Source organism: Nyctibius grandis, chromosome 10, assembly GCF_013368605.1.
Source record: "Nyctibius grandis isolate bNycGra1 chromosome 10, bNycGra1.pri, whole genome shotgun sequence".
In the NCBI taxonomy this organism is placed as follows: domain Eukaryota; kingdom Metazoa; phylum Chordata; class Aves; order Nyctibiiformes; family Nyctibiidae; genus Nyctibius; species Nyctibius grandis.
In genome coordinates this window covers 20373514-20389931 of record NC_090667.1, presented here as the reverse complement: position 1 = coordinate 20389931, position 16418 = coordinate 20373514, and the positions used below count along the sequence as shown (strand labels likewise).

Genomic DNA, 16418 nt, shown 5'->3' with positions numbered 1-16418 from the left:
ATCAACACATTTCTATATGGAGGGAATGATTCTGTTCATGAGAGAATCATTAAAAAAAAAACTTTCCTAAATGTTCCTAAACACAACTATCTGCTTCTGATTCATGTGCCTAATTTATTCACTTCTACCTCTTCACACAAGCTAAGTAGAACAAAATATCACAGCAGGAGTAGGACAACAGATTCTGAATCCTGCTGTGTTTGCTCAAGAAAGCAAGTAAAGCTTTCCTACTAGGAAACAAAACACCTTTTTGTGCTATTAGGGAAGAAGAGCTTTTGCTCATCCATGAATACAAAAGCTGCTTTTCAAAAGTGTTTCAAAGATAAAGGTCATTTTGGAAGCCAAACTGAAGAAGTCTGAAAATTGGTAAATTTGAGTTATTAGTTTGTTTTATTACTATTTTCACAGCCCTGTGGGATGGTTACCTAAAATCATGCAGAAATGCAACATAGAGGACATAAAATTCACATGAATTTGTTCCATTTGTCTGGATAGTGGCTCTTTTAGATACATTAGCTCTTCCTAGACATATTTTCTTCTGCAAGCTACATAACTTTATTAAATCAGCATCTCTATCACCTGAAATTATGGTGGGTTTTTTTTTGGTTTTGTGCTATTTTCTATTTTAAGTATAGGGTATACCACAAAGATCTTTTCAAGACAAATATCATGGTGCAACAGACATCCAAATTAAACTCCTTATACTTCATTTCACCTGCACTCCAATTCTGAATTTGCAACAATTTGATTTAGAGCAGATAGCATAACAGTAACAGGTTGTAATTGTTATTTAACTGCCGTAGACAGTTGAGAACCTACAGGTCTTCAAAATCAATAGCTAGTCATCATAGAACATTGACTAAACACTGAGAAGACTGTAGCCAAAATGTTTCACATAAAAGACATTAACACATTTCATCAAGATGACCAAATATTTGTAATAGATATAAAATAGTAAAGGTAAACTTGGAATGCCACATCTTTCCTTCAGATCACTCAAAGATTAAAGTGAACATGTTTAGAGAGACATGACTGTTTGAAATGTTTATAGAGAAAACATTGCAAGATGATACATAGATTCCAACAAAAACATAGTACAGTTCAGACACCATATGGCAAAACATGTACACTAGTGACTGAGTCATTCATAAAGGCATGCATCAGCCCTGTGCTGCTCCCCTTCACCTTGCAGATAGCAAGAGATTCTCTGGTTTTGTTCACAAGCTATCAGGCCATGCTTATGAAAAGGCTTATTTCTTACCTGAAGTTATCAAAAGCCCTTATGGATTACTTGTATCTGTCCTCCCGCCCCATCCCATTCCTTCCTTCCCACCCCTCTCCTCTTTCTCTGCATGAAAGTAGTATACAGTCAACTAGACATTATGCATAGATATACAAGATATGGGCCTTTAGTTCTGCATTAGTTTGCTCAAGGGGTAAACACACTGACAACTGGCATTTCTGACCTTCCATGAAAACTGTGTGCTTTTTCGCTAACCTCGAACTTGAGTAATTTGTACCAGAGCATTATTTAATAGCTCAGAATTGTGGACATCAGAACATATAATACAGCACCACATGACACAATCTGGTAAACAGCCTGACTGGTTATATCTTTCTGCACCAGCATATTATAACCTCACTCTGTCTCTTTCTGCAAATTGTTAAGGAAGCATTTTGCATAAACTTTTAGACAAGCAGGTAAAGACAAAAAAGTCAAAGTTAGCCAGTCTAGCCAGTCTTTTAGTCCTACTTTTTCAGGAAGCTGTAAACAAAAGATTTATTTAAACCATTTATTTCCAGAAAAAAAAAAAAACAACAATTTTTGTCACATTTGGTAGACTCTGCAACTATCAAAACACAAGAACAAACCATTGACATAGTCCAGGGTCACAAAATAGCATATTACCTGCAGATTTGAAACAGAATTTTCTGAGCTCCATGAGGAAGGATATTTCAAATATACATAGCATCATAAAAACAAAAGCTCCCATGCTCATATTTCTTGCTTTTTAAATGAAAAAGTGGATGAGATACATTAATTAACCATTTTAAAGTTTTGAGTTCTGTGGATGCCCTCACCATTCTGCGAAAAGCTATTCATTGAAGATCACTTAGCCTACAGCTTTCATTAAAAACTGAACTTTGATCATCATCCAAGACTGCTAATAACAGTGATGCTTAACTGATTAATTGCTATGACATTTCTCATTAAAGGTGCTTTACTTAACACAATAAGAGTGACTTGGAAAAGTGAGTATTTCAATTTCCCAGTATATTCCACTAGTTTTTTCATTTTAGTGTTTTTCACCGCAAACCACAAAAGAGCATCTAGATTTTCTATTTTCTGGAAGCTTTAATTATATTTGTGAAATATACAAGGATGATGCAACAGGCATCAAGCAATTCTTCGAGTTTGCCACAATCATTGTGCTATCATGATGTGCAGTGATGGTAATGCACCATATTGATGCCGAAGTTGTTTAAAGGCAAGAGCATATGATATGAAAACTGTATGCAACCTATTATAGAAGACAAATGTTGGATGTATTCAAAGGTGCATTGATAGATACAGTGAGGAGCAGTGAAAGGGTACCAGCTTGGGTTCTACAGTCTCTACAACATAGACAAAACAATCCAGAGATGTTTCACATGGAGTAAATGGGGTGATTTTTTTATTTATCCTTACTATTATTGCAAATTGTTGATAAAATAGCCTCCCTCTTCTTTTAAAGTTTTAGGCTACTGTATGTCTATCATGTTAAAATAGCTCGTATGTTTGAAGAGCTGCTCTCAGCAAGTACTTTAGCTGGCCTTGATGTCAGCTACCCTTCTTGCTGCTCAAATCCAGAGCCCCCATTACAGTGAACTGTTTCACTGATCACTACTGTACCATACTCACAACACCATGGAAACATGAAGGACTGGTGGTTACTTTGAATGACTAAGATTTGATTAAAGTATTTTACCTTTTGAGCCTGAGGGAGCTGGAAAACAATAAAACAGAACAAGCAGTCATCATACATGAAATTAATTTGAACAATTAATTAGCTGCTGTATTCATGAAATCACAAACATAATATAAAACAAAGCATAAAGGAAAGAAACTAGAGAAACTAGGTTTACATTGCCAATTGATTCAACTTATTGAGGGCTTGTTAACTTAGGTTATTATTTGACAGCCTCTCTACCAGGTATTACAAAAGCACCATGCAGTTTGTTAAATACCACGATACTAAGAGAGGGACTGTTTTCTCATCAGATGTGGTGTCACCCTTGAACTGTGAAGTAGTTTCATCCTCCTGTACACAAATATAATTCAACATAAAGATAGTTTTAAAACCAGCCAGTCTTGGTTTGTGAACATCTAAACCTACACTTATTACGAGTGAAATTGACATTGAGAGCAGTTTACCATATTAAAGTAGAAGGTTGTATTCTTTATGACAGAGGAAAGAAAAACAAAATGGTAACAGAAAGTCACTGACTGCTTATGCAAACATATTATCATATATGCATAATATACAACAATGTATTCATAGAACAAAACATTTCTGTACTGTAAACACAAGTATGATTATATGTACATATATGCAAATAAAAGGTAAGTGTTTATGCATGTATGCATATTTATAACATACAGATGTTCTTAGACAAGATTAGCTATACCTGGTTGTATGCACAGTATTTACTGTAAGCAACAACTCACGTAAAACTCCATTACATATAAAATATCTTATTTATCAAGAGTTGAAAAATAGGTTCTGTTTTCACTTTAGGAAAAAGAAAACCCATTGTAGGTAATGGAGAGGAACTCAGAAAAATAAACGCTTATAGACACAATACAGTTTTGCCTTTTTCTGAATTCTTCTCTTTCATACTCATAGAGAAATTCACGATACATAGCAATTTAGCCTTGTGCTAAATCCACCTTCTCAGAAAATTTCTTTTTCCAACACAAATTGTTGGAAACAGGGCATCAGCTGAACACAGAAACAGGCAGATGAATCAATACCAAATGCAAAAAGACCTTCAAGATCTCTAGTGAGTTTCTGACTGACCTTTTGTCCTTGCTCTGAATTAAAACAGACAGAAAAAAACAACTTCCATATAGTACTCTGCTAAAAGCTAACGTCCACACTAGTATGTGTCATGAAAGAGAATTCGCATGTGATCTCTAATTCACAAATACTGAAAGCAACCAGCCACAATTTCTCTGTTTTCACAATATAAAATGTAACAAAAATCATGGCAGGAAGAATTGCTACAAGTAAAATTCTTTCATCCTAAAACTTGAATGATCCAATAGCAAAATATGAGCCACGATCACATTAAAGTATGACCTATATGTGTTTCTTAAAAGCCTGTTGTTTAAATAATTGATTATATAGAACCATATACAAGGATTGCTGCAGAAATTGCAGATACCTGATGAACTGTAAATACGTGAGCTAAATCTTGTATAACAGGTTAGAGCATTACTTAAGAGCAGTTTAAAGCTTTTTTGAACATTTATCTACTTATCAGTCTGTGACTTGGTTAATTACTTTGACTCTGATAAGTGGAAGCTTTTTCTTTTTCATTCAAACAAAAGGAGAAAGTTGCAATATTAATTTTTTTAATTTCTTATTGTAGCACTGAAACTGATTTTCTCTCTAACACTGTTTTTTGGGGGTTTTGTTGTTTTTTTTCATTTTTTTTAATTCCACCTTCTTGCTAAATACATGTAAAAATTACAAGCATCCTTTCATTGTCATCTCAAAGACAGGAGCAGTAAAGAATGATGTTCAAATTTCCACCTTTAGAATAAATACTAAAGAATTCTACAGTTTGCCCAAGCCCACTACACATAACAAACTCATATGTTTTCATAATGAGTTAATTTGTATGCCGTATTCTACAGAATAGTACTTCAAGTACAGTCAAGGCATCCAAGGCAACATATGCAATGTTAGGTACATAAGTATCATTGCAGAAATACTTACTTCCAGATAACATTCAAACTAAATTAGAAAACTTGTAGTCCACATACAGTGGAGGTAGGTACAAGGAAGGTGGGGGGTAGGGAAGAATATTAAAAACCTGAACAAACACAAAAATTTGAAACACAAATGCATGCATGCACACAGTGCTCTATTGGGACTTCAAATTTAAGTCAAAACTTACACAAATATTAGTACTGTTTGATGTAATATTTACTACTTGTTTTCAGAACTTGAGTTTACTCCACTTTGAGCGTATACCTTCAGATGCACATGGTTTGGTCAAGTTCTGCTGTGTAAGGGAATTACAGTCAGATGGAATGCAAATGAGGATTTCCTATTAATAATTACCACACAAACTAGATGCTACACACTTTTGTATATGAAACTATCCCTATTGCTTTTACTGAGATTATTTTCAAGAGCACATTAATAAGAGTTTACATATTATCTGTTGCTGAATTCAGTTTGTCATTCCCATTTATAGCCTTTTATAAAATCAAGAATATTTCCTTGCTCTGAAATAGTAGTCAAAGCCTTGATTAAGAATCATAGCATCAGCAGATGAGATTTACATTCCGTTATGCTTTTTCCTGGGCTGAAATTCTTGTCGCTTTTCACCTAAGCTTCAAAATCCAGGTTCACAGTCTTTTCCTTAAAAAAAAAAAAAAAAATCTTTGTTCCAGCCAGACAAATCTTCATTGTGTTGCTGATTTGAAACTTGGCTGTTACAAGATCCTATATGTCAGCAATTCAGTTTAATAATTGCTACAAATTCCTTTGAAATAAACTACAGAGGTTTGTCTGACATTGCCCCTTCTGGGAGGTCATAGGAAACAAATAATTTTCCTAACAATAACAGTAATAGTCCTCTAGTCTGACCCTTTGTTGCATAGTCTAAAAACTGCCTGTCTCTGTGTAAAACCCAGCAGGTACCTCTGATTCCTGAGGTTTGCTTTATACAATGCCAAGAGGCAGTTTTGCAGTGAACTATGTGATCCTTCCCTGGCCCTCAAAAAGCACTACAGATCTTTCTATTCTACTTGCACCTATGCTAAACTATGCCATTTTGGTGTCTTTATTCAGCTCCAACCATACCAAAGTACCTCCTGTTCCTATTTGTCTTCCATTAATGTCTTTTCTTCCCTCTGGTGACTGTCTCTAATGAAGATACATGATAGGGCATATATTTGTTTTACTTGCTCCTAGTTTACCATTTGGGTAATACATGTTTTGTTAAAATAACTGTGGCTGAGGTTCAGGGAGGAAGTCTGGCTGTTTGTTTTCTCCTGGTTGTTGCAGGTTGGGTTAGGAGGAGCCCTCTGAAGGGAAGTGTACCTCCCTCTCCCCAACTGCTTAGTAAGAAGAGGCTGTTGCAGTACTGCCAGGTATGGCAGGGACAGGAGCCTGCAGACCTATAAAAGCACCAGGGGAAATCCGAGAGGATTTCAGTGAAGAAAAGGGAGGGGGATTTGTTTTCAAACTCTTTTCTTTTAATCTGTCTTTCCCAGAAAACCCATATTTTCTTTACCAAACAAATTTTCTTATTCTTTTTTGTATTGTAAAAAAAATACCCTTCAGAGACTGCAAGCCCCCAGAGGTTCACAGTATGCTTGATTCTAGTAAGACATGTTGAGTATTCCCCTCTAAATTCAGGTCACCTTGGGGTCCTGTCACACAGTGTAACACAAAATAAATAAATGTAGGAGGTTTTTCAATACTGTTCTTGCACACAGTGTCATGCTTTCCACATTTGCAAATAATATGGTACTGTTTTGAGCCCTTCATGGAAATGTGTTTGGTATTATCAGAAAAAGAAAAATTACAGACACTACTAACGTGGTAAAACAAACCAAGACATGCAAAGGAGTCCAACATCATGGATGTTGCACTATTTCTTGGATGAGGTAACCGTGAGGCCAAAACGAGAGAAACAGAGAGCCATAGACAGATCCGAAATACTGTCTTTAGAAGCAGGAGGCACATGTTACAGGACCAGTAGTTCTGCTAAGTACTCCATGCCAAATCTCATAAAAATCTGACTCCTTTCACTCTTAACAAAATAAGTTCATAAAGACTGATTTTGTAAATGACTTCATGATAATTGCAAGACAAAAAGGCTATACACTTCTAAAATATTTTATAGCCATTTAAAAAATTTATTGAAAACATTATGTAGCTGTATGTCCTAGGTTTCTAAGAAACCAAGTCTAGAAGTCTTAAAGGAAAACATACTAGAATTATAAAGTTATTGTTCTGTTGGATCAGAATTCAACCTTAAGTTTGTTTGAAGAAGAGCAAAAAAAAAAAATCTCCTGCAAGACTAAATTATACTCAACAGTTTGTTGTTATACCAAAAAACTATTATTTCTTTTATTAAATAAAAATAATATAAATCACTAAAATTAATTTTCCATTTTCTATTTTTCTAATACTGATTGCTTAAAATTATCTTTGTCAAAAAAAATTATACTATTGCAGTGTACTTATGTTAAAGCATTAAAAAAACAAATAAAGAACCCTTATTTTACATTCACTGACCTCATTTCCACAGTCCTACTCTCCTGCCAAGCATTTCAACGTCACCAGTCTCAGAAAAAGGCTAACAACCCTACTGACTTGATTGTTCCGTAATCAGATACAATACAAATCAACAGAAATTAAGTACAAACATGCCAGTAAATAATCAACAAGTATGAATACAGTTTTGGTAGTACAGTCATTTCTGTAAATAACTTCTGGGCTGCACCGAATATAAAATTTATGCATAGCTAAGTTTATGGCAGTTTGCAATCTTCAGACTCATCTTGTACATGTCACATACTGACTCTGAATTTGGCATTGAATGTATGTATTAGAACTTCTACTTTTTGGAAACACACTGTCAGGAAAGATGTGAAATGTTGTGGCAAGCATGTAGGTCCTGTACTTAACACCACAGCAAGGAGGAAGGTGTCACACATACCAGTGAAGCTCCTCAGAAAAGAATAAGACATAAAAAGCATAGAATACTTAGTGCATACATGTGCCGGGTACTCTATAATATAGGTTGTTTGTTTATGGCATCATATAATATAACAAAATGTAGGGGGAGATAATGGTTTGTTTACGTGTATAAAGAAATTCAAAGCATTTCATATGTTGCTAGGCAGGCTTCCACAGCTCTTCCCAAAAACGGCAAAAATTTGGGAAAGAATAGAGAGAACATTCAAACTCTCAATTTTTAGCAGAAAATGTAAATTTTCTGCTTTAAAATCTACTTACTCATTTGCTATAAGATACAGTATTTAAATATTACGATTTTGGTGATTTTTCTTTTACAATCTACACACTTACTCTCCATTTCCTAGAACCATGTAAGTACTAGAGGCATCATAGATAATTATATGTATACATGGAGGAAGAAATAAAATTCAGCCTCGTACTGGGATGTTCCTGATGTTAAGATTTCAATATAAATACTAAAAGAGTGATATTAACCTGCAGCTTACTGGACCGACATCTGTAAGGAAAATACTCTTGATTTTTCCAGGGATTCAATATTAAAACCTTCCTTGTTCATGTAATTGTTTTACTGTGCTACCGCATATTTTGCTGTAACTACAGTGTTTTAGTCAAGGATAGACTGTGCACTGCATGCGAAGTATACCAGTCAGAGGAAATGTAAATGTTGCTATGGAGAAGAGAGTCATAAAATAAAGATGAAAACTACAATTCTAGTTCTCTCTTTTAAAATAATTCTATAAAGATGACAGAATGGAAAGAAGTTAACCTTGTGAAATATGCAAAAGAGAAAACACAGGAGCCACAAAAGTATCAGATTGCAATTAAGAAATAGCAGAGTACACTAGAAAATCACATATACATTCCAAAGATCTTTGTAATAAAATGGTTCCACTCTTTGAAGGTTTTACACATTTTCTAAAATACTTAGCTGTTTATTAATGTAAATGACTGAATAATTTTTAATGCACTGTCTAGCAAAAAAAAAAAACCCCACAGAATTATTTATTTACACTGCACATTGGGGTTTTTTGCATGTTTGTTTTGAACTACTGTTTGGTTTTGGTTTCATATAAGTAATAGGGATGTAGTACGATTCATGACCTATAAGAATTGTCTGTCTTGAATGTGTTCGCTTTTCTTTTACCAGTCTAAGATCAATTTAAACTTACATTATACCACCAGATCAGAGTTTAGTACAAAGGTGAGAATACAAAGTTTAACTACAGTAAAGTATCTAATTTAAGTAAAATTTTGAAGATACAGGAAAACAGTATTTTAATTTTTTTCTCTTAATTTTGTTAATTTCTTTTAAAGTATTTACTATGCAACTTCTTTTACCGTGCTTGCTTTTAGCATTAGTTGATTTGTTAGAACACCATAAACTGTTTAGAAAGCTCACAATTTAAATCACACAAATTTTTATTCAAAAGATGAAAAATTATTGGAATCCCTGGATACCAAAAAGATGTAGGTAAGTGGATTAAGAACTGGATATGGATTGCCAAATGATAACAGTTCTTTATCCCTTTTGTAGGACGAGAATTTTTCAACTCCAATTTATAAGCAAATTTATCTTGAACGTTTAAATAATAGCCCTTCAAAAAGCTTTTAGACATACGAGAATAGCCAGGGAAGGCAGAACGGTGCAGAAGTGAACTAAGGCAGAAACTGAGAAAGAGCTTCTGATCATATCTCTAAAGTCAGGTAATAAAACCCCTCACACTACACTCCAGTTAATCATGTACTATTCAACCTTAAGAGCATTGAAGGGGTTTCACATTGTATAAGACAATAACACAATGTCCATTTTGTCTACATACACAATGGAACTGAAAACAACACACCTATATTCTAGACAACAAGCATTTTTGCAGCCTTGCTTTTACTCATAATTTATATCAGAAGGAAAATAAATTTCTAAAACTGAACATCATTACACATAATGTGATACCCAACATACTTGTAAGATTCTGGTTCTCATCCATGCGAAATGGCATCAAATTATATGGTTATGTTATTTCTTCCTATATACTGTTAATACTCTTTAATATTTATTAACAGTTGTACTACCTCTAGAAGAACAGCTAGTGTCATTTTAATTATTACTAATGCTGATTATTTCTAAATGAGACATTTAGAAAGACTGTTAGGAAGGCAATAGACAATAGCATGAGAATCCTTCCCAGAGGAATAGTTCTAGTATGAGAAAAATAACTGCACTGTACCAAAACAAGAGCTACAAAAAAAACATACTTGTATTTCAAATAAAAAAACCAAAACCAAGGTCTTTGTACTGTAAAGACTTGTTCTGAATTACCAGGAGAGGAAGAAAGGGAAGGGAGGAAGAGAAGGAAGGAAAAAAAGAATCAACCTCAGAAGACAGGTGCATATATACATACTCTTCCATTTATTCATCTGTTCTCACATAAATGCCCTTTCACATTCGGAAAAAAAAGCAAATTCTTTGACAGTCCTTCTAGAAATGAAAAATCATTTCTTAATCATAAATCCTCTTAGGAGGTAGACACACATCCTCTTTGTCCCACAATAAAATTCACACTGGCCTCAAAGCAAAACCAAAGAAGAGCCTTACCCAATACCTATTAGAGTCAATGAGAATCTTGCAATGAGTTCAGTGTGTTTTTGATCTTGCTCTATAGTAAATCTTACTTGCTCTACATATCAATGTAAGACCAACATCTAAAGATAACCACTTTCTGAGCAGGGATAAAAGTGTATTTGGCTTAATGAATGTGTAAAGCAAGTCAGAATTTCTTCTAAAATTTAGATTTACTAATTGTGTTCGTGATTTTTAGCGTGTTACTCTGATTGTATTAAATGAGACTGCACTTCTAAAACAGATGTGTGTTTCTATACTCTGTTCTGTAATCATCCAACATACTCTAAAAAGGGGATGGCTGTAAGAACATGTATAGTTAAATTATCCCAAACTACTCTTTCCTTCATCTTTTTTCACAGAGTACCATTTCTTCTGTGTGTCCAGAGCACTGTTTTGCCAGAAGTAAAGGGTGTAGCAACACTCTGCTTCCAGTCCCTTACTCTCTGTCCCTCTCCCTTACTCTCACAATCCATGCATTTTAGGGGTACAACTTAGAAATCCAAGAATCCTTTCTCCCTTGCTGTAGTTAGTATCCACAACCTAACAGGAGTGAAGGAATCTACCATGATGAAAGGTTTTTAGGACCTGGCTTTGAAAGTTTGTATTAAGCACAATTCATACCAGACATTCAGTTTAAACTTGTGGAATGTGCATTTAATAAGGAAGAAGAATCTTTTGCTGACATTTACTCTACTACATGTAAACAGCATAATTTCAAGATCAGTACAGTTTGGACTGTGACCACAAAACATGCAATGGAGAAACATACTGTAAATTACTTGATGTCTAGCAGTTTCCTGTAGAAATAAACATTTTCTTATTTGCAGGGGAGACTATTTACAGGTATGAAGGCAAAACTGACCTATTAAAAAGTCTATAAGTCATTTTGTGTCAAGGACACAGGGTCAATAATAAAAAGATTTGTGTTCTGTATTCTTACCTGCCCTGACATCAGTGAACTGACAGGACCTATTTACCATATTTAATTCAATATGATTTTGCTTTCCATTATCTTTATTTAAGCTTCTTTTTGTTGCAGTTCTTGATTTTTTACTTTATGATGAAAACAATGAACCTGTAACTGAAAAAGGAAAGCTTTGGCTAATAGCAGCACAAAGCAAGGCACTTGCAAAACTACTGTGGAATGTTTGACACATAAACACAGGAGAAAAAACAGGAAAAGTATGGATTGACTTCATATCACTGAAGTTCAGCAGGTAAGAACAAGACCAGAAGAATCAGGCATAGGGAAAAATCAGCACTGAGAATCTCATCAGTAAGACTGTTACACACAATAAAAGTAATCTATCTGCTTTTGATAACTAGATGAATAAATTGATCTTGTAAGAACATGAATCTGTGATGCAAAAGATTCTAGGAATGTCAAAGCGAAGAAAAATGGATCTGCGTTTGGGGAAGGGGAGGTTGTAATTAGCTGGAATTACTCTTTCCCTTTCTTACTTGCTTAGAAACAAGTCCTTCCAAAAATATTTTGAAATCAACTAGTTGATTCTAGAAATATGATGCAAAGACTAGAACAAGTACAGGCTTCTAAGTGCTGGAAACAATTATCTTTTAGAATTAAAATATTGAACATTTTTATAGAGGGAACAATCTGCTTTGTTAGTTACCTAACAAATACATTCACAATAACTATTACATTTTTATTCTTTTTTTTCCCCCCATTTATTACTTCTAAATGAGCAAAACTCTTGTACAAATTTTGTATTTAGCTTGCACAAAATACCTTGAAGGTTATGTCAGTAACCATTGGCCCAAAACTCCTCTGAATGGAACAGTATGCTGAAGGGCATAATGAGATAGATACCATACGCTCATAAGAATATTTGAGCTGGTAAACAATAGGGGATGCATTTTAAAGGAGGAAAGGCGGCACTAAAGTGTTAGCAGAATTTCATTTGCTGAGAAGAAATCCATAGATATGATAATAGATCAAGGGCACTAGAAAGCAGCAGGAAGGGCAGCTTATGCACCACTACTAAATGAAAAGCTTCAGTGTTTCAAAGGGAATCATCTTTTCTTTTGTTTATCAATTTGCCTCTGAAAGAGCAAAATAGCGATGGATCCATCTTAAGGCACATCCACAAAAGTTCAGATGAAGCATAAAGAAAAAAAAGGAACAAATGGTGTGCGAAAATACTGCATAAAAGCTACAGTCAGAAACCCAGGAATTGAGCTTAGATAGATGTGTAAACGTACTGGGTTTGCTTTGCGAGAGAAGGAGGCATATTCCCTAAACCCAGAAAACAAATCTCCATAAAAATGGTGTCCAGGCTTTGTAGAAACATTTGAGAATCAAATGTCCAATGTCTATTTTGGAAATAAGTTAACAATATGCTAAAATACTATGCTCTAGTAGCAAGGTGGCCATCATGTGTCTTCAAATTAGAAACATGAGTGTTTCAGGTTCGCATGCATAAGCAAAGCAACCGATTTTATTAGCTAAGAGAGATGAGGGCAGGTTTAAGTCTCTAATTGTTACAAGCATTATTTTAAAAATATATGATAAAACAAAGCATTTTTAAAAAAAGCTTAGAATATGCTCCATCATTTAACATTGTAAAACCTCTTAGTTGGATAAACTCCTAATCTAACAATACATTCTTTCTCTTTTCTAAAATATTTTTATATCAGTTTGTGGGTAGGTTGGCACAACAGATCTGGCTAGTGACACCATTATAAATGCTAAAATGGCATAATCAATGCTGCTTCTTGTTCATTAGCTCTATTTTGAGGAACAGTTTCTATCTTCACAGCCTTCTAATAAGTATGTAGCTAATATATCTCACCATTCGAGTTTTACACTGAGATTTTATAGCTACCCTTTATCAAAAAGCCATGGAGCATTTTAGGGACTGCAAGTTGAACACATCAGGCTCTATAAAGATACACTCACTCTGTAGAACGAGTTACATTTCTCTTGCTTTTTTATTTTGGAAGCAGCTTTCTGTTGTTACTCTGCACAACTTGAAAGTTCAAAGCTTCCTAAAAGCCAGTTTGACCTGATGTCCAATAGCTAAGGCTCTTTTTTGTTGGAAGATCACAAATTTTAGAGCATTTCTAGATGATCTAAGTTAATTTCAAATATGCAGTTTCTCATTATTTAATACAACGCTTGTGAAATCTAGTTCAAGGAACGCTTTTGGTCTGAGGCAAATTTCTTCATCACCTTCTGCTCTTTTCCCCTTATTGCATTATCCAGCAGGTCAAGAAAATTTTACCCCTACTTCACGCCTTCACTATAAGAACTCACACGAAAAAGTCTCAAAATTCTTTCAGCTATGTCACAGATAGAACTGTTTGCAGACATTACGGTCATTTTTAAGCACGCTAGGAGCTAAAATGTGATAAATCCCATTATCTTGTATAGCTGGCTACACAGCAAAAATTTTGTGAACGTAAAAAACCTGGTTATTACAAAATCAGCTTTCACTGTATCTCCATTTTCTTAAACTGAACTGTAACACAATTAGGACAAGGTGAAGGAGGGAAGAAAAATTAAACTTTTCTTTCTTATAAAGGCGACTCGCTGTTCACTGCAACTCCTGAATTTTTGAGGCTTTAAGGCTTTAAACCAAGAACGAAAATGTTAAAATTGTTCCATCAGTCAACAGAAGTATAATCCAAGCCCTTTAAACTCAGATTTAATACAATGAATCATGAATCCGTCTTCTGTTTTACATCCGTGGGACTCCAAGTACATAAATGGAGATACTACCAATTTACTGCAGAGTAAATTAAAGAAGAAGAATAACCAAAAACTGTAACCCGGATGGAGTGCAAGCATATAGTTGACTTAGGTAGTTAACCTTTTTTTTTTTTTTTTGGACAGTTTTCTGGAATAAGCCTAACAATATTGAAAACTGAGGTCTTTATTGTTATAGAGAGGTCATTGGCTGCAACAGAACAAAAAAAAAAAGCAAGCTCTGTAAGTTGTGTTGTTCCTTGGTATTAGTATACTGTTTCTAATGCATTTCTAATGCGTTTCTCTGGTAGTATTTATGTGCCACTAAATAAACACTATGATAAAAAAAAAAATCATGTTCTATAAAAGAAGTCCTTAAATGAAATGGCCCTGTAAGCTCCTTATGTCAACTCTTAGTATAGTCCTTATGGATTTTAATGGTTTACCTAGAACTAGGCAATGTAAACGAATATTTAGGGTGATTACATTTTCCTCCCAAAAAATCTGACATCAGTGCAGGTGAAATGGCTCTTACAAATTCCAGAGAAAACACTTAAGTGTTCTAAGCTTTCTCCTGCTGATACTGGTGTTTCTGAAGATCATGCATTTACCAACTGGTTAGATCATCTTTCAACTAATTATTAAGGGAAATGCTTGCTTGTCTGATGTGACAAAATACACAGGTGTGGACAAAGGTCTAATGCCTTGCTGTCAAGCAGCAAGAACATCAGTAGGAAACATCCTATTATTCCTTGTAGAATAAAGTGTATTTCTGCATAATTTCGCCAGAAATTACTAACTTCAAAGTAAGTATTAGTTATAATGACTGTGATAAACACTAACTTTAATGTGCTTGCTGTATTGTGTGCATGACTGAGTTGTATGTGAAATCTCCTGGTTATACAAAAAGGAGAGCTATAAATAACTAACAGCTTCAATATCTGCAGAACAATAGACAAAAGAGAAGATTATGTCCTTTTATTTCCTCTTCTTCTTTTCCTTTTTGCACTGAATTCTGCCACTGCAGCAAAGCTCGAATGGCACCAATAATTTAATAAGTGTTTCTTATTATTTCAGGTTTTTACTCCAGCAGTGCAGATAAAGTATGTTTCATCTTCACTGCCCTCTTTCTTCCAGAAAGTCAGAATGACATATATGAGATCAAAGGATGGGATTTAGTACATTATACTAAATTCATTGCTTTCCTACATTATCATTTACCCTAAAAAATCTGTTATATGAAAACTAAAGACAAAAACAGAGAGAAAAAAGGTAATACATCTAACAAAATAGCTACAATTTCCTTATAAATAACTCAATTTCACTCAGAATGGAGGCAGTAAGATCAAAGACAGACAACCAGTTATCAGCTGTGAATGTCTTTAAGTAGTTATTTTCACTAAGAGATATATCCTCCTAAATGTTGGATTCACCATAGCATATAGAGATCTAGAAACAAATTCCTCCTTTAGTTAGTGACCTTTTGATTTTATTTCTGTGTCACACGAAAACCAGAAAATTCCCTGTGAAATAAGCTGGAAATAAGAAGTATTTTCTGTCCCCTCCCCTAAAGGCACTGTATGTCATTGGCAGACCACAGCTGGAATCGGTCCCAAGCTGCTCTATCTCTAGTGTGCAGGTGTTTGCAAATGAGACCAATACCCTTTTGGCATGAATATGCCTGTTAATCAAATTCAACAGCAGAGAAATTCTCTACAATTTGTATATAGTAACTGGTGGGAGAACATCCAGCAGGCAAAACCTACAGACATTTGTAATTCTATGGATTCTTTTTCACATACATCCAATCAGTTTTCATATAAGAAGAAACAGTAATTTGGTGCAAAGCAGTCATGTCACAAGACACACCATATTTACAGCAAAAGCAGCAAAGAAAAGCGTAACAATTCACGACAAAGTCCTAACATATCATTGCACTTGACAGCTCTCAAAACAGCAAAACGTGTTCCTTTAACTTTCAAACCTTACTGAATTTTCTGATTCCCAACTGCTCTGAAACACTCTTAGACCTGTAAATACTGGATTGCCCAAACACTTCCACGAAATTAAGTTTAACCAAACACAAGCAAGGACTCCATGATTC

At 34.5% G+C, this 16418-nt stretch overlaps 1 protein-coding gene across 1 annotated transcript in view; it reads right to left on the bottom strand.

Moving 5' to 3' along the window:
* CACNA2D3 (calcium voltage-gated channel auxiliary subunit alpha2delta 3) overlaps positions 1-16418 on the bottom strand; it is a 460953-nt gene that overhangs the window by 130546 nt on the left and 313989 nt on the right. The window contains exon 14 of the mRNA XM_068408846.1: positions 2970-2987. Coding sequence (XP_068264947.1) covers positions 2970-2987 — 18 coding nt within the window. The remainder of the gene's footprint in view (positions 1-2969; positions 2988-16418) is intronic.